The 24744-nt window shown below is 37.4% G+C and overlaps 1 protein-coding gene across 1 annotated transcript; it reads left to right on the top strand.

Moving 5' to 3' along the window:
• The first annotated feature begins 425 nt into the window (after positions 1-425).
• LOC134656320 (organic cation transporter protein-like) lies at positions 426-22908 on the top strand. Its single transcript, XM_063511831.1, has 6 exons — positions 426-668; positions 13781-13985; positions 19700-19955; positions 20257-20892; positions 22035-22216; positions 22737-22908. Exons 1-6 carry the CDS (start codon positions 511-513, stop codon positions 22896-22898), a joined length of 1599 nt encoding a protein of 532 aa, XP_063367901.1. The 5' UTR covers positions 426-510; the 3' UTR covers positions 22899-22908.
• Positions 22909-24744: the final 1836 nt, after the last annotated feature.

The following is a 24744-nucleotide window of genomic DNA, read 5'->3' as shown; positions in this document are numbered from 1 at the left end:
CATCTTGTAAAATAATGTGCAATGAGTTGCAGGTAAATATTTATTTATATTTACGATTATAAATATCTAAACTAAAAATAAATATTTACAACCCTGCTGATAAACTAATTCATGTCAATGGTTTATCAGATAATTATAACAAATACCAGTTATCTACAGCACAATTGATATAAATAGAGTCGTCCCGCTCAAACGCTCCCTAAATCACACCGAAGACATTCCCTATCTTTGTCTCAAACAGAAATCGTACGACTTTCGAAGCGAGCAGGCTATTAGTTTATTCTTAACGCTACACTACTGTTTCGCGTTTTGTCCCGATAACGCGTGTGAATTTTCGTTTTAGATGCGTGTTTTGATCGATAAAAAAAAATAAAAAAAAGCAGTGAGTTCGGGAACGTTTCTACGCATGTGCGTTGCACATGTCAATATGCATAGCCGCAGCCGCCAACGTGTTAGCTAGCGCGTGTATTTTATTTTATTTAAAAGAGTAAAACTGATTTTGTGTTAAAGATGAGTAAAGATACAATAGATTTGGACCGGATTTTGCAGCAGTTGGGCCCGTTCGGGAAGTACAATATTGTGAACTATGCATTATTATTGTTTCCCATTTATTTGGCGGGAATGTACGGTTCCGTGTTTGTGTTCGAGGCCAGCGATATAAATTACAGGTATGTTTATTATTAATACAGACATTTAAAATAAACAAATAGCTTAAATTACATTATTTAATAGGAGGTAAATATTGCATCATAAATGCTAGTATCCGTATATAATTTCTAACTCTAAACACATAGACCATATATTTTTCTGAAAAGAATACTAGTTTCATTCATAAAACTCTTTTCTACAAGCTTTTTGAGCATGAAATTCTGTAAATTTAGGTTATATTTCATGAAATCACGCCACACCGGTAAACAAGAGCGCATGCGCGGAACATCGAAAGACCCTCAGTCAAGGGTCCCTCTTTACAAAGTTATTTTTGCGACTACTCGCGTCACTGATGTCAGTATGTGTATTATGCAAATAGTATTTTGGCCAAAGGTATTGATAAGTTTGTCGAAGGCCTTGGCCTGGTTTCACCCCTGATTTGCATTGAAGTAACTGTTACCTATCCGTTATACGATCAAAAATGGTTAGTTAGTTCCGGTTTACTACCTATAACACATAATATTATAAGTATGTACTTACCCTACCTACTATCTTGTTTATCCAATCGTTTTTAGGGTTCCGTAGTCCGTAGCCAATAGTTTCGTCATGTCTGTCTGTCTGTCTGTCTGTCTGTCTGTCTGTCCGTCTGTCTGTCCGTCCGTATGTCACAGCCACTTTTCTCCGAAACTATAAGAACTATACTGTTGAAACTTGGTAAGTAGATGTATTCTGTGAACCGCATTAAGATTTTCACACAAAAATAGAAAAAAAAACGATAAATTTTTGGGGTTCCCCATACTTCGAACTGAAACTCACAAAAATTTTTTTCATCAAACCCATACGTGTGGGGTATCTATGGATAGGTCTTCAAAAATGATATTGAGGTTTCTAATATCATTTTTTTCTAAACTGAATAGTTTGCGCGAGAGACACTTCCAAAGTGGTAAAATGTCTGTCCCCCCCCCCCTGTAACTTCTAAAATAAGAGAATGATAAAACTAAAAAAAATATATGATGTACATTACCATGTAAACTTCCACCGAAAATTGGTTTGAACGAGATCTAGTAAGTAGTTTTTTTTTATACGTCATAAATCGCCTAAATACGGAACCCTTCATGGGCGAGTCCGACTCGCACTTGGCCGCTTTTTTTTGATATCCTGTGATGCTCAGTTCCAATATCCGAGATGGCCTAAGATACACTTGTAAAGTTTTACTTAAGTAGAAACACAGCTATACTTACTATACTTGGTCAACCAGATCTTGACAGTAGAAAAAGGCGGCAAATTTGAAAAATGTAGGCGCGAAGGGATATCGTCCCATAGAAAATTTGAATTTCGCACCTTTTTTTACTGACAAGTCCTGGTTGACCAGCTATACAGAATCAGAGATGAATATCATTATCTCATTCTAACAAATAGCTTTGTTCCTACTTACTACGTAACCAAAACTTAAAAGTTTACTTACTCGTATCTTGAGCCTATGTTAGGATATGATAATCCTTAAAAGGTACTGACTAGAAAAAAGCTTCCGAAACTGTACGATTTAATTTTATCCGCCTATAATCGTATCAGATAGAGTCAACTTAGGTAATAAATAATTTTATAAATACCACAAAATAAAAAGTGTTATTTTGTTCGACGTTAAATATAAATAAAGTACCTAATAAGGAAAAAAAGAATACTCATACACAACCCTAAATAAAACACAATATTATTAATAAGTACGCAATTAAAAAAAAAGCGGCCAAGTGCGAGTCGGACTCGCCCATGAAGGGTTCTGTATTTAGGCGGAAAAAAAAAATACGGACGGACAGACGGACAGACAGACAGACAGATATGACGAATCCATAAGGGTTCCGTTTTTTGCCATTTGGCTACGGAGCCCTAAAAACCGGCCACGTGCGAGTCGGACTCGAGTTCCAATAGTTCCGTAGATCTTTTATTGTTAGATTTTTATAAAGGGCTCCTCAGGATTTGATACTTCGCAGTAAAAGATACAAATTTTATTCCTATTTATGATAATTAATAGTTGATTTAAGGGCCGAAATATTTGCTCTATTTTTCATAGTTTTGAAAGATAAATCTAAAGTACCTACTTGGATGTTTCAATGTTTTTGATTATGCATTAGGTACCTTTAGTAATAAATAAAAACATATTGCTAACTTTGAGGCTCTATGCGACTACCACGAGCTTATCACTGACCTGACACTGACATATTCGCTACGTCTACGTCTGCGTAACTTACTTTACTACACTACTTTACTGCACTACTGTGCCAGTAGGAGCGAGATGCATAGAAAGTAAGTTACGCGAATATGTCAGTGTCATGTCACTGACAAGCTCGTGGTAAAGGTACTTAGGTGATGAAGTGATTATCCGGAAATAAATATTATATTTTTTATTCTTATTTTTGGGAGTATTGCACAGTCATAGGCCCACTTCAAAAATTTAATAATAATGTTGGCTCATACATTGTAGGTGGAAAAATCTATAAACATTGATTTTTCTTTAAAAACTGTAGTAAATAGAGACAATATTTGGGCCGCTAAACGGAGTTCGAATTAAGTTAATGTAAATACGGAACCCTAAAAATTATAGTAATGTTTTTTGTTTCTTTCGTTTGTAAAGTATCGATCCCCGAGAAGCAGGTCTCAAATATCTAAAAATAAAAAATCGATGTTGTTTTTTTTTAACGCGTAAAGTGAGGTTTATTTTAAGATATAGGAGGCAAATGAGTAAAACGTCTTTTATAACCCGTAGGGGTCAGATCAGAAACCAGATGTAACGGATATTTTTATGGCGCGGAGGCTTAATAAGTACCTATATCTCTGCAAATATAAAATGCATATACATTGTATAAGTCACAGGTATAAGTTTTAATATAGTTTTTTTTTGTGGAAAGAAGCCTTCACTTGGAATGTAATTGAATGGCTGACAGAGATGGCGCTGATGCGCTATACAGAACAATGCGAGTAGGGCCGGGCGGTCAAACCCGATAAATCAAAATATGTATTTTATTATTCGAATAAGAATTCTACGCATGTCACATAAATATAGTTCTCATTTCAAAAACCATTTTACTCGACTTATCGGGTTTGACCACCCACCCTTCGAGTGGTAGGTACAAATGTCTAAATGCGGAGGCCGAAGGCCGAACTCCTGCAGGAATGTAGTGCTCAAATACGGAACAATACAGCCAAACAAGATATCCGCGCCATGCCACAAAAATTTCTTCATATAAAGCTGTAGTACAGTCACCTGCAATAATATGTTACTCTTCGAAGGCCGCAAAAATATGTGACACGCTCTTACGGCTCTACAAATAAGATCGTGTCAGATATATTTGCAGCCTTCGTTGTGTAACATATTATTGCAGGTGACTGTACAACGATCCCGACTATCGGGTCGTCCAGCAAGCGAACGAAATCATTAAATACCCGATAGTCGGGTTTTCGGCATTGAATGTGTTAAACAAGAGGGTGAATCAACTTTTAAATGTCCACATGATGAAATTGTAGATTTTTATTTTTAGTTCTTATTGTTCATATTTATATATTTTATTTTAAAGATAATGTTCTCCTGTTTATGATTATGTATAAAGCAGAGCTGTTTTTTTTTAAGAATTTAGTGAATTTGACTACAAAAGTTCACCAGCCCAAATCTGCCCTGTCTCCTGGACCACTCTCCAAAAGTATTTTTAAATAAACTAGATATCAATTATTGTTTGAACAATTATTATACTTACATTCATTAAACAATGCAGTTAATGTTTTTATCTTTATTCAATAAGCCAAATATTTACTTATCAAATCGCTACCATCTACCTACGTACATTTTCCTTCCTGTAACCTTTACAATGAACTGCATACTTTATTTCCTGTCCATCACACTGACATTGCAGGCACGGTCTTACAAGATCGTGGAGCTAATGATATCCCCTTGCTATACAAAATTAACCCCTGTATCATTAGCATAAAGATTATTTTACTGTGACAAGACGACTGGGAAAATATACGCTAGTGAATTAAACTGTCTGTTTATGTGGGTAATATTTAAAGGATTATACAATAAACAATAACACTTAGATAGACCAAGTGCGGGTAGTTCGAAAAACTCGCGCGGTTAGACGATGCTGATGTCAACTTAAGCCAGTCTTCTCCGAGACCACGGGGACAACGCCGTCCTCGAAACGTCGGAGGTAAATCTTAAAACTTAGATACGCGATTAAGTCCCGTTGTATAATTTAATAATGTGTAAAAATCGTGAAAGTTTAAATCAGAGGTATATCTATTGTTCAATGGCTTATTTTTCTGATAGGTTTGTGTAAAAAAGTCTCCAGAAGATTTTTATTTCCATTCCGTTACCTACCAATTTTCACACACTTTGTATGACGGTAACGGAATGGAAGGAACTAAAATGTATGGAAATTTTGGGACTCTTATTTGAGCTCGTGATTCTGAAAAGAAGCAACATAAAAATTCCCAAATTTGAAAAAAATGTGAAGTGCCCAATTTAAAATAAAATGGCCCAATAATTAGAAAATGGTCTAGCCAAACTCATCGGTTTTTCGTAGAAGTAAGCCCTAACGCGAAAAACGAATCACAAGAATATGGAAGAGCGATTGAGAGACAGATAATAACGAAATTTCGACTTACGTGTTTCGCGGTAGGGCCTCAGCCCCACCACGCATAATAGCCTTTACTGACTTAACTCTAAAATAAGTTTGAATTTATTGTGCAAAAATAAGGTAAAGTAATGAGTGGAGGCTGTAATATAAGTATGTAAATCTCTACAGGCGCCCGTTTCTCAAAAGCTTGTAAGTTGTAACTTATAATACAAGTGGAAGTCCCTTTCTAACAAAAGCTGTCAAAAAGTGACATCCGCTTGTATTACAAGTTAAAGCTTGACCAGTAATATATGATCATTGTCAAGAGGGCGCTGTTATTCTCATGTATAGGGCGACAGTTCAGTATAGTATGAAAAAAATTGTTCCAGTGAAATTCCGCAACATGGCGCGTGATCATATATTCTTGGTCAGGCTTTACAAGCTTTTGGGAAACGGGCCCCAGGTCGCAATTCACATGTCGTGAAATTTTGTGAGCGGGTTCGATTATTTGTTTTTTTTTCTCCAATACTATTTTTACAAAGGTACTCAGAAGCTACATACCGTTGAAGCATAGCAGATGTAGATTTGCAAATGAACTGCAGTACATCTCTTCTCAAATCAGGCTGCTCGTCTCATAGCCCCGAGTAATTACCATACATTTGCATCTGACTCGAGTTCTGCGCTTGGCGCGTTATGCGACGCATCGCTTCGCAAATTTGGCCCACGAAATTGTTTTCGTGTGTCTTGTATAAATATGGTGGATGAAGAACAAATAAAGTTGGAATTTTAATGAAACACTAGCATCGTGTATAGTTGACTAAATATTAAATGCACATATTCCGTAGCAAGCTGTTTATAAGACCGTTGCACATTATATTTCGTCAAGAAAGTATACGATTGTTGCAGTCATTTCCTCCGAGACGATAACTCCTAAAGTGGTTAAGTGCCTGAATTAGCAATTTTGATGTAACCTGTCTTCAACGCGGTTGGCACAAGCATACCTCAATCTACCAACGCAACGGAGCGGCAGCTATCGTGCACGTTGCTTTATAAAAATATCCACTTTATGAGTTTATTTAAATATTTTTATGGTATCTGTTAGTTTTTTTTATTTGATTATATACGTCAAAAAAAGAAGTTGGAAAAGGAGAGGGGAGGCGTTTGCCCAGCAGTGGGACACACACATAGGCTAATAAAAAATAATGTTTCACGTTTCTAAATGCTCCCCTCGAAAACAACAGTTACCTACATAAGAAAGAGAATCTATAATACGTGTCATCATCATCATCGTCATCACAACTTAAGGAGCTTTGCTCTTGTCGATGGAGTAATCGCCAATCATTTCTTTCTTGTGGCAGTCTTTTAATTTTCTCATACGACGTATAATTTTTTATTTGGCTAAGATAAGTTATTCTAGGTTTCCCTTCTATACGTGTGAGCAGCATTTTTGTTTTTAGCAAATTTTTCATTGTTGTTGTCTTGTCTAATTATGTTAGTAGGTATATCGTGAAAACGTTAAAGTTTATAGGTACGAGGGGTATTCAAAATATTCTCGGTATGAGAATGAAAACAAACAAGTACGAAAAGTTTGATATTTTTATTTTTCAATATACTCCCCCCCTATGTTCATACACTTAAAAGATCGATCAATTATTTTTTTTAATCCCTCGTAAAAATATTTTTTATCTTTCGTGTAAAAATGCTCCTCCACTGCCGCCTTCAATGCTTCATCGTCAGAAAATTTATTTCCCCGCAGATCCTTTTTAAGATTGGGGAGCAAAAAGAAGTCGCTGGGGGCTAAGTCCGGACTGTACGGTGGGTGAGTAACAGTTTTAAACCCACATTCAACAATAGCTGCCTTGGCAATATGAGCAGTATGGACGGGGGCGTTGTCATGCAGAAGCAGAATACCTTTGGTTAACTTTCCTCGCCTCTTTTCTTTAATTACATCCTTTAATTGACGTAGAATGTTAGCGTAGTACTGTCCTGTGATATTTACACCTTTTTCTTTATAATCGATTAGTAATACTCCTTCACAATCCCAAAATATCGTGGCCATGACCTTGCCAGCTGAAGGGATGACCTTCAACTTCTTGGGATGAGCTGAACCCTTAATGTGCCACTGCATGGACTCTTGTTTACTCTCTGGGTCATAATGATGAACCCAGGTTTCATCTCCAGTAACTATTCTTTGCAGCACCTCATCAGGATTTTCACCGCACAGGTCAATAAAATCGGAACAACAAGCTACACGCATGTCTTTTTGAAGCCGAGTCAGCATTCGCGGAACCCATCTTGCACTTACTTTTGACATATTAAGATGGTCATGTATAATATCATGTACGGTACCAATAGAGAGATTGGTTACTTGTGCTATAGATTTTACCTTCACTCGACCATCTTCCAATATAAGTTTTTCCACTTTATCAATATTTTCTTGTGAAGTAGCTACTACAGGCCGGCCAGGTCTAGGGTCATCTTCAATACTCTCCCTTCCGCGTTTAAACTCGCTTGACCACTTTTGAATGGTAGATAAAGAAGGAGCAGACTCACGGTAAACACAATCCATTTCCTCTTTTATGGTTTTTTGATTTTTACCCTGTTTTGTCAAGAATTTTATCACGCATCGATGTTCTAATTTAGTTAACATTGTCAATTCGCACAGGATGTTCATGTTTGTTCAGCAATTGCAGAAAAACAAAAGACTATCTCGGTTCGAATTATACTTTTTTTTAATGTCAATGAATAAACCTTAGCGGCCAGTAACGAAAGAAATTTTAGAAGAGGTCGTAAGATATCAATACCGAGAATATTTTGAACGCCCCTCGTAGTTGTGCTGTCTGTTGCCGCGGCCTGACGGGCTGACGTATTTAGGGTAAGCCAGGTTATGCAGAACATGACGTTTGAAAAGCTAAGAGGTGTTAAACAACTACAAGATTACACTAGATTAAGATCAAAGTCAGGCTGGAACATTTCTAGTGACTGAGCTGAAAGGATAGCGTTATCTAAGTGATCTACAATCCAGTTATTATAATCGTAAAGCTGGATTAAAAAGTAAAACAAAAGCATTAAAATTTAAAAAAAAATATGTCAGTGAAAACCCTACAAAGTTATTTACATTTTAAATTGACACATGTCATGTCATTCAATAGGATCTACTTGCTAGGGTTGAATGAAACACACTGATTTTTGCACTAATGTATAAGAAACTGTATCTCAAAAACGGTTAGAAATATTAACGTGATTAATAAGTGAAACATACTCGTAAAGTACTTAGCCTAAACAATTCCCCGTTCGCGTAAAAGTCCTTCGTTCTGTTCCACCCGATATAATAACAAAAAAAATATTTGTAGGTATCGAAATAGATACAGACAGATAGAGATACTGATGTAGTAAATAATCCTTTACCATCGTATTTAGATAATATTTAAGTATAAAGTGTTTTTCGATATAAAAACGAGCGCGCAGCATTACTATTTATTTTTACGAATAAGTCTGAGCTTACAACATTTCCTGTTTAGCTCGTCACCGTGATTTGTCGACTTCCGCTCAATATTTCTCGTTGAAGCGTTTCGCTGATTGAACTATTCACTACGCTTGAATGCGGAAAATGCAACCTGTACTACACATTCATTTTACTCGTGTTTCGCTGGAATCTTTGAGAAATAGTAAGAATCAACCATTCACACGGCGGTAATTTTTCCCGTATACCGCATACGAGATTTTATCGAAAATCGTAGTGACAGCGACATTTGTATGGCAACGTTAAAAATCGTTCACTCGACTAGACGGCTTTCCCGCATAGTCGCCGTGTGAACGATTTTAAACAATCAAAATCAAAATAGTTTATTGAAACAGTGAAACTTATGATTAAACAAGGTTTCGTGAACTTATTCTATAGTTAAACACTACTAAAGTTGTTGCAAGATATAGAAATTGCCCGTGGCACCTGCACTAGGATGGCACTTTTTCTAGTTTGCCAGTTTTTATTGATTACATAGGCGCTAAAAAGAATTCACTACTATCAGCTAATTTAACAAAATGCATTGCTATCCAAATGTTGCTGTCACTAGGTACGATATAAGATAAAATCCCGTACACGGTAAAAATTAACTCCGTGTGAACCTAATGCGGGTTGATTAAATTCAACTATGGTTCGACGGGAGCAAAAACTCACTTCTATCGACATCCATATGAAGCAATTTTTGAATGATCGTAATAAGTACGAGTACATATTTGGCTTTTGGTGTGTCTTTGTACGGAAAATTTCTGTTTCACAATTATTTACCGATATTTGCTCACGATTTTAGTTAAGGATGACTCACGTTAGACCGGGCCGTGTCCGGGCCGCAGCTTCCGGCGCTTAATTTTCTATGACAGGTGATCACGTGATGCTTTCCATAGAAAACGAAGCGCCGGAATCTCCGGCCCGGACACGGCCCGGTCTAACGTGAGTCATCCTTTAAAGTATTATTTTCATTATTTGTTGATTTTTTCATAATTATTGTAGTAGTAGTAGTAGTAGTAAAACACTTTATTAAAATATATAAAGGCGAACTTATCCCTTTAATTGTTCTTTGTAAATATAAAAAAGTAACATTTAGCTATCCTATCCTACCATCAACATGGAATTTACATACTGCAGCAAACAAAAAACACATCAACAATTATAGAATACAACTAAGTCGCAAATATCAAATCAAACTAGTATTACATAGAGATGTATAAAGTCTCTAAATGTCGAATTACTATAATAATAGTACTTATTGAAAAAAAACAAAGATACAAAAACTTACCTTACGTTGTCCCAGATAATGTAAGATAGGATCGATACGAATGAAAAAGCGTGGCAGTTGAATTAATCATCACATAACACAATTAATATCGTTCCGTACTGCATGATTGATTGCGCGGGTTAGACCGAGTGTAAGTGATATCACGTGATATGAGCTGACAGGTTTGTAATATGTGGCCGTTTGCACATGGGAGTGTTCCCATTTGTGGCTCGGCGTTAGAAGCTGAGGGTCTACCGTGAAAACCGAATTTCGCAAATCTTTCCCTTTTACTCTCATTAAGACGTAATTAAAGTGACAGAGAATAATGACCTCAATTGACGAACTTCGGTTTTCGCAGTTATATCTCTGATTCCTTCCGGTTAACTATTGATTCCGAAGTTGTTTAACAGTCGTTTTATCGAGAACTCACCGCCGCCCACACAATACGGCCAGGAGATAAGTAAACCCATTGACGTATATCTTAGGACTGGCCTTACGGGCAATAAGAATGGGGCATGAATAGGGCCAGTACAGCATAAGCAGTGTGACATCGCTACAACGCGATTGGTTGATGAGTACGCATCACGCGCGCGATTGATCGCAACTAGTTGCGTTGACTGCACGATTGGCTCGAATTCGTGAGTGACACCGCTGAACTAGTACCATTTTTAGTGCCCGAAGGCCCGTCCTGAGATATACGTCAATGATCAAACCACTCCCGTAAGTCCCCCGTATAGTATGAGGACTGGGCCCACATAAACTATTCCCGTAGTACTAGAACTGGGCCCGGCCAAATAATTGTAACCGCCCCAGCAAATATAAACAATGCGCGTCAGCAACTACACGTAATTCGTACGCAGGCCCTAGAGCATGTGTTCGGAAACGAACATTAGATATCAATATAATGCCATTTCATTTTTACAATCACGTCAGGTCAGCAAGTTTTGCTATTTAAAAAAAAATAGGCATTTGTTGGTTCTTGCGCCATCGAAGTGACATTTATAAAATATAAAAGTCCGTCTAGGCTAACATTGTAACATTGCACTGATTTTGAAAAGAACAAAGTGAGGGATAGTCTTTATAAAAGTCATACTCGTATTTTAATAAAATAATTGATAAAGAAATGGCCACACTCTGTCATTGCAAATGCCTCGTAGAGTTAGTTTTCTCCGACTCTTTCAATCCCCAGGTTGATGAATATCTATTATTAGAAAACTTTGAGACTTTAAAAAAACTGAAATGAAGAGAACAGAATAAATACGACTAATAAAAAAAAATCTAAGCCTTTGTTGCTCAAATCAACCTACAAAAACGTAGGGAACAATACTCTTTTTAAATGGTATGTATATAGAAAATATTCTGTTATAGTTTAAGGATGACTCACGCTAGACCGGGCCGGGCCCGGGCCGATGCGTCTGACACGTCATTTTCTATGACGGCTGTTCGGTGATCACGCGGTGCTTTCCATAGAAAACGAAACGGTCCCGGCCCGGTTCAGCATGAGTCATCCTTTAAAACGAGCAAGCACATGCAACTAATGCAACTTCAATTTAATTTTGACATGTCAAATGCACATTCAAGAATAAAGGCCCTGCATTTGATGCGTCAAATCACGTTTCTGCAGCCTCCGTGTGATGATGACCTAGATCTAGATCGAGACCACTGGTCTGCCGGTGGTAAACCGATGTTTTGATGAGCGCATTCAGCTTTTTGTAACATTTTACCGACTTGATATTAATATTTCAGGGTCCATCTTGCAACATGTTGGCGTGAGTGAGATGTAGGTTAGGTACTGAAATTGTATTCACGTTTGTGTTATATCTTTCGAATCGGAATACGCCTCCAGGCCTTCCACAAATAAATTTTCAGTAATTTGCCGGTATTTTTACGAAATACGACTTGCAATTTCGAATACGAGCTAATACTGTATCTACATAGAAACTTCAAATCATATCATCATACAACATATTGTTTACAAATAATGTAATTTATTCAAGAAAAAACTCTAGTTATATATGTAAGAAATCCACAACGCAGGCTTCGTCCGGTGGCCACAAATGCAAATCAGCAACATGATTCGTCCCAAACACAACAAGGATAATATCCGCAACAGGCTTCGTCATTCTAAAATCTATAGGTAAGTTAAACAATATAACCGTCACGAATCGTACCTGGCGAATCGTATTGTTTACATAATTATGTAAGTGCGATAACACGAAGTCGTTGACAATATCCATGTCGATTTTCTATGACACTATACTTGAGGTACATACTATAAGGTACCTATAACTTATAGTAACTTAACATTTTTCCTATATGTATCTCAAGTATAGTGTCATAGAAAATCGACATGGATATTGTTAAGTTACTATAAGGTACCTATATCTTATAGTAACTTAACATTTTTCCTATATGTATCTCAAGTATAGTGTCATAGAAAATCGACATGGATATTATCAACGACTTCGTGTTATCGCACTTACATAATATGTATCACCGATCATATCGATAATATCATATCGATATCACATCACAAACCATTATGCCATAAGCTATGTCACGAACAGCGATAGTAACAAGTCGAATTGACCTCAATTCACAGGCGTCGAAAGACAAGCCTTTTTACATAGTACAGGTACAGAGATGTCAACCGTCGATACAGTCGTGTAAGTTACTGAATAAATAGTCTGCATTGAATTGGAACAGTCAGCGCCGGAGAGGGGTTTGCAATTAGTCCTTTACTGTGTTTACCTGCAATAATATGTAACACGACGAAGGTCGCAAAAATATGTGACAGGAACTGATTTTTAGAGCCCTAAGAGCGTGTCACATATAATTACGGCCTTCGGAGAGTAACATATTATTGCAGATGACTGTACGGTCTGTATTATTGTTCTGTGTTTAAGCACTAACATCCTGGACGCTTCGGGCCTTCGCATTTAGACACTGTTTTATAACGTAAGCGTCACATTTACCCAGCTCTAAACTTTTAAATTGTATTTATTATAATGGCTGTACCTATAACGTTTCATAAATAATCGTTGCGTGTTTGTCGATGATTTCTATGCGAATAACCAATCAATATATTTTTAAGGAAGTTATGTTAATCCGCCGCGGTGTTATTTGTCATGTTATGTGGAAGTTGTGTTGTTCCGCTGCCTAAAGATTGTCTGGAAGAGATCGCTTTTTAGCGATAAAACCGCCTGTTGTTTAACCTCTTCTTTTCTGTATTATTTGTATTATTTCTGTAATGAGGTGTGCAATAAAGAGTCTTTTGTATTGTATTGTTAATATGATAATAATATGTCGGAGCGAGACTCCAGAAGGACGTATTGCAGCGTTACAGTTCATAGCTTTAAACGCCTGTATAAAGTCGATTAGCATTGTTTGGCTACGTATTACTTGGTTGTAACAGAATAATAGAGTTGCGTAGAGAGTAACGCCATCTATTGGCGTATTGTTGACCTAAGATGACAGCCTTCTAGGCTTTAGAACATCAAGAGATGTATCTTGGGTGAACGTAGGCACGAGTTGACATTTTTGTCGTTATTTTGGTAGACTGGTCAGGCAGGTTTTCCAACTTGAATTTGAGGCGGGAGCAGTTACGCTTCGCCGCTGGGCTTCTTGATCGGACCGCGCTAGAGATCGGACCATACTATTTTAGCTGTGAAGTAATACATCGAGGTACCACGCCCACCCGCAATAGGCTTCCTGTCGTCAAATATTAATTTTGTTTATTTATTGTTACAGATGTAAAACAGAACAATGCGAAGGGCTCAACGACACAAGCTGGCTAACCAGCGCTATACCTCTTGAGGGCGACCGATTATCCAAATGTAAGAGGTATGCAGCTATAGTCGGCAACGAGACCTGCAGTGCTGCGGCTTTTAATACGAACATCACTATAGGATGCGATGCGATACAGTACAGCAATGAGGATTCAGTAGTCAGAGATGTAAGTAAACAAAAGTATTAAAAGAAATGTCAAAAAGTAGGTACATAACGTTGAAAAATATAAAGAACCTACTGATGAAAAAATTATAATATAACTGCGGCTGCGGAGCGCATTTTTATTGTGCCTGATAAATGTATGGCAGAAGCGATGGAGTTCCGTTCGCATCCGTCCGCGTCCGCGAGGAGCCAACCGGCTTCCGGCCGTCCAAATGAGAAATGCGCTCCGACTCCGCCCGTCCAGTGGGAATCGTACTTAAATACTTGCAGGGCAAAGGTCAATTTATCCTTAATTTATGAGCATATAGAATCAAGGGTCACATTCTAAAGCCAAGCTGGTCAAGTTAGGAACACCTCCGCCCATCACATCATTTGTGTAGACATAGTTAAAAATAGGGGGCCTCATTTTCACCCACTTATGGGTTGAATCCTTATCAAAAATCGCATCGAGGTCACCCCATCATCTCTTCTTAAGTCTACCTCTGAGGGCGCGAACCATGTTCGAAGTGTTACCTCTCTGTCGCACTTGTAAATTCGTACGTTAATTGAGAGGGAGGCAACCGAACATGGTACATGTTAGGCCCTCTGCCCCGCCAGTACTTCGGAGTACAACTTGGCCCACCGATCCGGGTGCATTCCTCTTTGGGCATTAATTATGTTGCACATTGTATATTATTATTCAGCCCATGTCGAAACAGGTTATGATAAGACGCATGCAAATCCACCGTACACGGGCGTTGCAAATTCGGCCGCGTGATTTGTGACAAACGAGGCTGCAACTGCATATTATATCGACTTACTTAGAGCGGATTTTAGACCATTTCGATGTAGTGTTTAGGGTTATTAAATAGGTATTTGATTACGTGACTTTATTCTGGAACGCTGTAAACACAATAAGACAAGCCGACAAAATTGAAGGTGGAGCATAGTTATTAAGTTAATAATAGAAAAATTGCAAAAATATTGCCGTGCCCTCGAGTGAACTGTAAAAACCGTAACTAAATCAGCTATGAAGATAATAGTAAACATTCATTTGATTCAAATAAACACATAAATTGTGTCAAAACTCAAAGCTCACTTGTTACTAACCGAAATTCATTGATAATTAATTGAATTTCACCACAATTTGACTTTAATAGGACCAAATCAGTTTCGGGTCAGAGATCAATTGAATAATATGGTGACCTTTTATAACATCACGCGACGACGCCCGTTGGTCAAAAGGGTATCAATAAGGCCGATTCGACTTTATCAATTTGATATAGTCGACTCATTTTGATACAGCCTTGAGTCATGTCATCACTCTCACACACACAAATAAGTGTGAGCGAGATACCTAACGAGACGACCCCTGATTGCATTTCATGACAAGTTTTGTGCACAGTCAACTGCAGAAAATATCTCTATAGCAGTAGAGGTCTGAAACCCCTGCATTGGGGTTACAACATTCGGTTCTCATTTTACATTACCGGGACCTTTTCTTTCGGGTATTTTCAATTAAAATTAGTATGTTCTCTGATATTACAGCTTTAAAAAAAGTTTTAAAGGTCTGTAACCGTACCATGTGTCACCGACAGTGTCAAAACTGACATATACCTACGTTAACGTGCGTAATTTACTTTCTATAGATCTCGCTCGCATTAATATGCGAGTACGAGCGAGATGCATAAAAAGTAAGTTACGTTCTCGATAGCGTTTTTGTCAGTGTTAAACTGGTGGTAGCCACACATCAGGTTAGGTACTTTCAAGTTGCATTATTTATCATGTTTTGTGAATATTTATCATAAAAGGGACTAAGAATAAGTAGAGCGTATTAAATTAAAAGATAAAATCCATTCCAAATTGTTTAAAGTGAATCAGCTTACACGTTCGACAGATAATAAAATTAACAACGTTAGCATATCGCAGATTGCTTCTAATATCACATCCGTGTCAAACACTGTGTATTCATATCGTCTGAGACGTGCACAAACAAAGGATGTCACAACTTTTGCCGTGTTTGTTTGTGTTGGGTATATACATAATAGCTCGTTTTTTTAGCATTAAAAAGGCAAATAATCTTGACGTGTCTTTTTATTGAAAAACACTTTTGAAAAATAAGTCACAGCAAATATGTAGCAATTATGAATCATATACGATTATTTACATTCTTTTGTTTTTATAGGTAATTAATTAGTGATTATTAAAAAGCGTTTTTAAATTAAAATATACGTTAAAATCGCGTAGTCTTTTTTCTAATGCTAAATAAAACAACTATAGATTTATTCCAGATTTCTACTAGTATAGTGTTATTGTCTGCAGATGAACAGTCTGCTGCGGAGATAACTGATCCCCTGCATAAAAATTTGTTTTCAGGGCAGGGGAGTCAAATATCTCTGCAGCTAACTGTACACAAAATGATAGCCAAAGCGATAGTTTATAGTATTTGTTGACATGTTTTATTATGTGTTTCATAATCGTATGTTCCGTCTAGTCTATCTCAGTGATAAAGACGGTGTACATTGTACATGTTACTGATAAGATGATTATTCGCTTAAGCAAGGTATTAAATTAATACAAATATTAACACATTGTTAAGCAATGATTAAGATAATATATGAAATCGTCAGTTCCTGTCGCCATTCGCAACGATTATCTTGGTTTATTTTTTATTTATCTTAGTAAGTTGAGTGACACTGAACTACCTAAAGTAAATATTAAATACCGAAGCTTGGAAGGCCATGTTTTGGACACGTACACAGAAAGGACAAATACTATCTTATACCTTTAAACCATCAATTCTTGTTTATTTGTTTATATATATATGTCGGGGCTTAATGTAGGTTTAGGTATTCAGGAATGGCTAGATGCACTAGATCCCTGTGGGCACAGGTATTTAACACGATAACTAGTACGCGAGGTGCAATGCAACCAACATACATGATACGAAAGGAGTTAAATACTAAGTTAGAACTATTAGGCGAAAATTTTTTTTTTCATCAAACTCATACGTGTTCGATAGGTCTTCAAAAATGATATTGAGGTTTCTAATATCATTTTTTTCTAAACTGAATAGTTTGCGCGAGAGACACTTCCAAAGTGGTAAAATGTGTGTGTCCCCCCCTTGTTTAATTTCGTTATGTGCAAAAAAAAATCACATAGCTATTTTTTTGTACAAATTTTGTTAGTTATTTTCAAAACTAATATAGATAAAAAAAATATTAATATAGGTCGACGGGAAATTGAAAAAGGAATTAGAATATGCCAAAATCAAAAAATCGTAAAAAAACACATAGCGATTTTGTTATTCGCACCATATGGGAGTTTTCGGGGGCGATAAAACGATCTAGCTAGGTCTTATCTCTGGGAAAACGCTAATTTTTGAGACTCACGCTTAACTGCACATTTCAAATAGGTTTTCCTCTCATCTACCTATAGGTGAACTTTTTTGTGTATTTTTTCAAAATTTTGGACCCAGTAGTTTATACGATAAAGGAGAGGGGGGGAAATGGTCAGACAGACAGACAGACAGACAGACAGACTCACGAGTGATCCTATAAGGGTTCCGTTTCTTCTTTTCGAGGTACGGAACCCTAAAAATGCAGGCTTACTGGCTAAGAGCAGGAGAGTCCGGCGTCCGTTAGGGCAAATAAATAAGAAGATGGCGATTCAGTGTCGGAGCGTCCGTTTCGTGGCCCTCGGGTTGCTGCTATCCAGAACACCTACTGCCGTATTCGAACTTCAAGATATTCACAAGAGACGACACGTAATAGATCCATTCTAGATACGTTATAGTTTAGATTTCAACTAGTTCTCTTTTGCAGCGCAATTCGGGCAACCAATGTCACTTTTACGATAGATCGTGTTAGATATCTATTAGATGTGAATTGGATCTCTAAGTCATATCGTGTGGAAATCGTTCAAGAGTATCTCCAGAATCGCAGAAATGTAAAATTTGACAGATTAGATCTTAAACATATAGTTATCGTATCTTGGTGACGTCTAAAAGATATCTAATAGATGTCTATTTCAAAATCCGAATCGGGCCCTTAGTGTACATTTCATTCCATAACCTGACGAGCGTTCGTGTTTGCATAATGTCTATTTTTGTACGGGATTTTTGACGTTTTGGGAACTCAAAATCCCATACGAGATGACACTTAACGCAAACTCGTACGTTACGTCACGCTATCGAATGAAATTTAAACCTAGGGGTACACTTCTACGAAGCCAGTACGGCTACCATCAGTTTGGCACTGACATAAACGCCGTCGAGAACGTAATTTACTTTCTATACGTTCTCGACGGCGTTTATGTCAGTGCCAAACTGATGGTAGCCGTACAGTTCTACGAAGCCAGGGAACAATAAGTTAGTAATAAATACCTGTATCACCCGCTACCTTGTTAATTTTATTTATTAAACAATAGCTTCTTTGATTACTATTGATTCGATACTCAGAAACAACGAATTGTCCGATTGCTTTGACATCTCGCCATTGTTGTAAATTACGATTTTAGTCAGATTGGCGGGGAACTTCCTAATTACTTCGTCCGTGATTTGATTACATTGGTTAAATATGTATATCAAATTGAAGAAATTTGCCTATCTAGGCCAAAGTAACTAGGTTATATAAATAGCACTTGTGTCCAAAACGTCACCGCCTGATGCAATATGTGTTGGAGCTACGAATATATTTGGAGATTAAACTTTTTTTTTAATATAGGTACAGTACTGTGTTTAGACTGTTTAGGTTCATTCTAATATTACTTTCACGGTAATTTTCTGGCCAAATAACTGTGAATACACTCGATTTTTTTTTTTTTTTTAATTAAAAATGGGCTTACTCATGGCCACAGACTAGCCGGGGCGAAGACGTGGCCTACGATGGAGCGAGTCTGCCCAGAAGGTGCCTGTTCACCCTTGATTTGAAGGTTGCCGGGTTATATGAGCTCGGAAATATAGACGCCGGCAAGGAAAAAAATCGATCGAAAATCGATGACTCGACTCTGACGATGCTAACTTTATCTGCTTCTCTATCGCTCTTGCATATTCGGGTAACAAAGAGGCAGATAACGTTTTTCTACTTTTCGTGATATGTGCCAAACGGCAGGTGTTGGCCACCCTTCAATATGCATTAAAAATAAAATAAAACAACGGTTATCTAAGTCTATGCCATTAAATTGTAAATGTAAATACATAGTTTCTGAAAAGGTCAACGAGGCCTTCCTTATCATATAAATATTAACGCGCTTAGTTCGAGTCAACAATTATTTACATACAAGTTTTATCATTAACACACATTCTAATGTCATTAGGTGAATTACCTCGCTATTTGTCGATTATTAAGCCCCGGTAGCAATGTTGCAACTTAATAAAAAATAAGGGTCGGCAAAAATACGTACCCTTAATTTTGTACAGTGTCGTTCAAAAGTGCATGGATATATGTCGACTGTATAATGCCTTAATATTACGGTTGAAACATGTCCATGCACTTTTGAACGCCAGTGTACACGTCGTCTTAACTAGCAACAAATTCTACAAAAACGTTATACCACGGGCATTTAGAAATTTAACATTTAGGATTTTATATTTCATGCGTTCCAATTATAGTTACCTAAATTGGCTGTTACTAAATCTAATTGATGCTGACCAAATACTACGCTAACTATAACATAAACGATCTTGCATTCAGATACATTAAAATGCGATTTTCCTAATACCAATATGTTTTGTTACAGTTTGACCTAGGATGCCAAAACTGGAAGAGAACATTAATCGGGACCATCCACAACTCAGGGCTATTCGTGTCCCTTCCACTCACGGGAATAATGTCCGACAGATTCGGGAGGAAAAAGGCTTTAGCCGTCGCATCCCTCATGAATGGGATATTTGGATTCGCCAGATCTTTTTCTGTCACTTACGTCATGATGGTGGTGTTTGAGTTTTTGGAAGCAGCACTGGGAGCAGGGGCATACACTACTGCATTTGTTTTAGGTACATTTGAGGAAAAATTTAGTCACGATTCACGAAATATTTCTGCAATTTTCAAAATCAATACATATTTGTAACGTATAAAATCTTTGTTATTATTATTGTTCAATTGTACAATGAAAATTAATAATTAAGTATGCAACTAATTTTGCCATGGACCACATTGTTTTTACAATGAATTTATTATAACTAATATTGTTAAAATTATTTCTATCGTAACTGACAGTAACTAGCACATGTTTTAGAGGCTGCCATTTCTTAATTAATTGTGTCTAAGTACTCATTATACTATTTACATTTTCAGCAATGGAGCTGGTGGGGCCTAAAGGCCGAGTCTTTGGCAACACCTTAATTAACTTCATATTCACCTTCGGCTTGATGACTCTACCTGGCCTGTCTTGGTGGCTCCAAGACTGGAGACAGCTTCTAAGAATCATATACGCCCCAGCCATGTTGGTTCTGGCCTACATCTGGTTGCTGAACGAAAGTGTGCGATGGTTGTTGAGCAAAGGACGCAGCGAGGAAGCCATAGAAATCCTCGAAAAAGCTGCCAAAATGAACAATGTTGATATCTCCGAAGAACTTAATCCAATATTCGAAATGAAAGTGCCTGAATCTCAAGAAACTAAAAAAGTAGACACAGAAAACGACGGAACGTCTACTTTTGTAAAAGTGCTCAAATCTAGGATTATAAGGACAAGAGTGATCGTGTGTTCATTTTTGTGGATAACATGTACTTTTGTGTATTACGGACTTTCTATCAATTCAGTGGGGCTAGGGGGTAACAAGTATGTGAACTTTATGTTAGTTGGGTTTGTGGAGATTCCAGCGAATTTTGCGTGTTTATTAGTATTGGACAGGTTTGGGAGGAAGAAGATTTTGATAATAATGTACATATTGAGTGCTTGCCTGTGCATCGGTCTATCATTTATACCAAAAGGTGAGTTTATTTATCTTAAGTTGAGTTCAAATAGGTTTTATGATTGGCGACTAGTTATTGATAATATTTGCGCATTACAGTACAATAGGTAATCAAAAGTCACATTAGGGTTGGTCGAGCATAATGATTACATATATGAAGATTATTAAAAATCAAATTGATAGTAAAATTAAAATTCGATCAAAATATTAATTTTTCCACCAACTCAATAGTAAGGGACATTCAATTGGCAACTTCAGCTGCATTACTGTTGCATCGTTGCTTTTGCGGCGTTCATGCTTGTGCTGTTACTATAAATTTCCTTGATAAAATTAGTCATGGATTGAACGCTTTAATCGCGACAGTTTTGCGGTAATAAACGTCACTCCTTTTATCAGAAATTGATCTGCAGTCTTCATCCAAATGTTACCTTAACGGCTAATAATACTGATAGTTCTTAATTCAAACATCATAGTGGGTGTCGCCATATCTCGTCTATTCCAAAACAGTTGCCGTTGACTTGGAATTTTCCCCTCTGTTTACACTGCGATCCCTGTGTGCTCAAGAGCCTGAATTAATGGAATATTCAAGTTAAGCCGATTTCGGTACGACGGCTGTTTAGATGTGGCTCGGACGAGAAATAGATAACACATAAATAATTTAAGTGGCTTTTCAAACTTGGTACATAGAAGTAAAGCTTGTTTAATAAACATTGGATGAATAAATGAATGAAGGGGCTTGGGGATCGAGCTTATTGGAGATTCGATGGTATTGCGTGAGTGGAGAGTTATGAGGAATGCATTGACGTGCAATTATTGTATCGGAAACCAGAGATCTAGAGCACGAGGAGATTTTGAATTATATTTTTTGTGTTCGTGGTTATCAGCTCACATACTAAATGTATAACAATAAGCGTCCTGAATACATTTTATTCTATTCTATTATATTCTATTCTATTCTAAGTACACAATTTTTATACTTTGTACGATTATTTATTATGGTTTTCGTAGAAAGGGGAGCTTAGGTCTGCGAATGTCATTAAACATTCATTTTCATCGGATAATTCTTAATGATTGCATTTACACCGCCCGCAGTAATAACATCGTGGTAATACCATGTAGGTAAGCCTGGTAAAAAAACTAAATGGTGGTTTTTTTTCACAGACCAAAAACTCCTGTCTCTCATAATATACCTTTCTGGAAAATTCTCGATCACGGTGGCGTACAGCTCCGTGTACATCTACGTATCCGAATTGTTTCCGACAAGCGTCCGACAGTCTCTACTGGCGATCTGTTCCTCGCTGGGCCGAGTCGGTTCGACGTTAGCTCCACTCACACCTCTGCTGGTAAGTGTCAAGGTGACGGTACATATACGTGTCATGGCTCCTCTACACGATGGCCCAGTGCTCGACCAGCGAGATGGCCATGCGATAGTTATGGCTCCTCTACACGTTGCCCCAGCGGTGGACCAGCTCGATGGTCATGCAATGGTAGAAAGCACGCACTATGGAATGGGCAACGTGTAGATGCATAGGTACGCGCCATCGCTGGCCCACTACCTTTGATGTGCGGCCGAAAAACCAACACCGCGGCTATCCCATCTCTATCCCGCCGCGCCATAAGCCATCTGACAAAGTACCCTCACGCTGGCCCATCTTAGTGGGCCAGTGTGATGGGCCATCGTGTAGAGGAGCCATCAGATTTTTCGACCAGCGCATTCGCTGCCGTTCCATGTTAGATCCCCGTACTCTTCTGCGGGTAAGTTTCAAGGTCTGCTACTTACCCGCAGAGGAGTGCGTGATATTTGTACGTTTCGTGTAGGTACGCTTATATACAGATACGCCTTAAACGATTCCATTTTTCCAGGCCCTATACTACGACAACCTGCCGTCCATCTTCTTCGGTAGCCTCGCGCTGACCGCCAGCGCCATGGTTCTCATCCTACCGGAGACCCTCAACGTGCCGCTACCAGACACCATTGAGGAGGCCGAACGGCTGGCGAGGCCGAAAAGTATCAGTGGAGAGTAAATAGTCTATCTGTAAAGTGTTTTATGTTTAGTTAAGCAGGCTGTAATGAAAAACATTTACAGCCCCTTAAGGCCAAGTCGTACAAAATGCACGAGGTTTGAAAATTTAACGAAACTAAAGAAATCCAACTCTGTTCCAAATGAATATGTTTTAAATTTCACATGTATAGTATAGATAGTATGAGTGAGCCACGATGTTAGCTGCCTCATACAATCATACAATAGAGCTGCAAAATAGCATGGACATATGGATGATGATGGATGAATGAATTCGTTTAGGTATATGCAAAATGCAAAATTGCGACTTGGTATATTTACATTTTCCGCTGACCCAGTGTCGTTACTTTTGTAATTTGTTGGTTGGACCCATAGAGTGGTTGAGAATAACCTACCTACTTATTCTGAATGATTTTGAGAATCCTTAATGTCAAAAACGTGTGTTAAAGATTAAAAAAAAAAACAGCTCAGGCTCAGGGTCTTTTTTTCACGATTTTCATTTCGATCCCATGGGAAACATTGTAGTATTCCATAACACTTGCACTGCTTGCGTATGCTATCAAAATCGTTGCAGACTTATCTTGGTCTATCTCTATTAATATTATAAATTTGAAAGCTTTGATTATCATTGTTGAAATTATAATTGTAATTGCCATATTATAATTAAAGAATTATTGACGATATTAATATAATATAAATGCATATTGATTAACGTAGAATAATTTATGCTTTAATTCATTATTATGAAATAATATATGAATCTAAGTTAATTTTAAAATTTATAATCGATATAGGGAGTGGGTTTCAATTTTTTTTTAAATTTTAATAGTACCTAAGTGATTTTTATAACATGTGACTGTATTTTTAATGTAAGTACCTAGTAGGTACCTAAATTAAAGTACTTTCCGGTCTTTGACATGTATTTTTTTTACATAATATTAATATGATTGTTATATTATGTATTTAAAAAAATATGTTACTGTCCGAATTTTACACATTTGTGGCAGCAATGCAGTCCGTAGCGTAGTAATGTCGCGCTGCAGTACTCCGGCAGTAATGCTGTTGCAGTCTGAATTCAAACATAACCTTTAATGACATTCGGGTCATAGAGAGATATTTCGGGTATTGGAGATGACACGAGAATGTGATTCTGCTATTTTGCTTTCCATTATAATCAATATACCTACGATCAGATACATCCGAGCGGCTATGGCGCTCACAAATATTTGAACACGCCTCTATTGTCAGCCCTAGAGAGCGTGTTTAGATATTGTGAACACCTTGGCCGCTCCGATATATCTGATGGCGACTGTACCAATCGGTTTTGCTTAATTTTTGTAAAGTGAGAAAAAGTTTTTGAATGTATACGTGTACTTGTGAATGTGAATTAAAGTATTTTCATGCCTCTGATTTGTATTTTTTTATACATAAGTTCTCAACACGGTTATTTTATTTTGGTCTTCCTATAAGTAGGTACCCTATCCTAGCCTATGTAAATTGTTAACATGTAGGCAGTAAGTAAGCAGTGATCACATTGGTCACGGTGCTAGAATGACGATGACGCTTAGGTTTAAAGATAATTGAAGTGTGCAAAAGGGAAGCCATCACGTCTATGAACATTTTTATAAGGGAGGAAGAGACAGACTATAAGTACCTACAAATGTAAAAACGTGATCACTTTTGAGTCTCAATGAATGTAGGTACCTAACAAAACATAAGGAAGGCAAATAAATACGGTAAATACCAGTGAGGAAAGTAGTACTACATACGTAATAATTATTATTGCAGCGTCCTGTCAGCTATTTAACAGGTATAAATTACAGACAGCAATTCTTCATATGTTTAGAACC

Source organism: Cydia amplana, chromosome 18 (assembly GCF_948474715.1).
Source record: "Cydia amplana chromosome 18, ilCydAmpl1.1, whole genome shotgun sequence".
Lineage (NCBI taxonomy): Eukaryota > Metazoa > Arthropoda > Insecta > Lepidoptera > Tortricidae > Cydia > Cydia amplana.
Note: the sequence above shows the minus strand (reverse complement) of the source record. Positions and strands in the feature narration are given on the sequence as shown.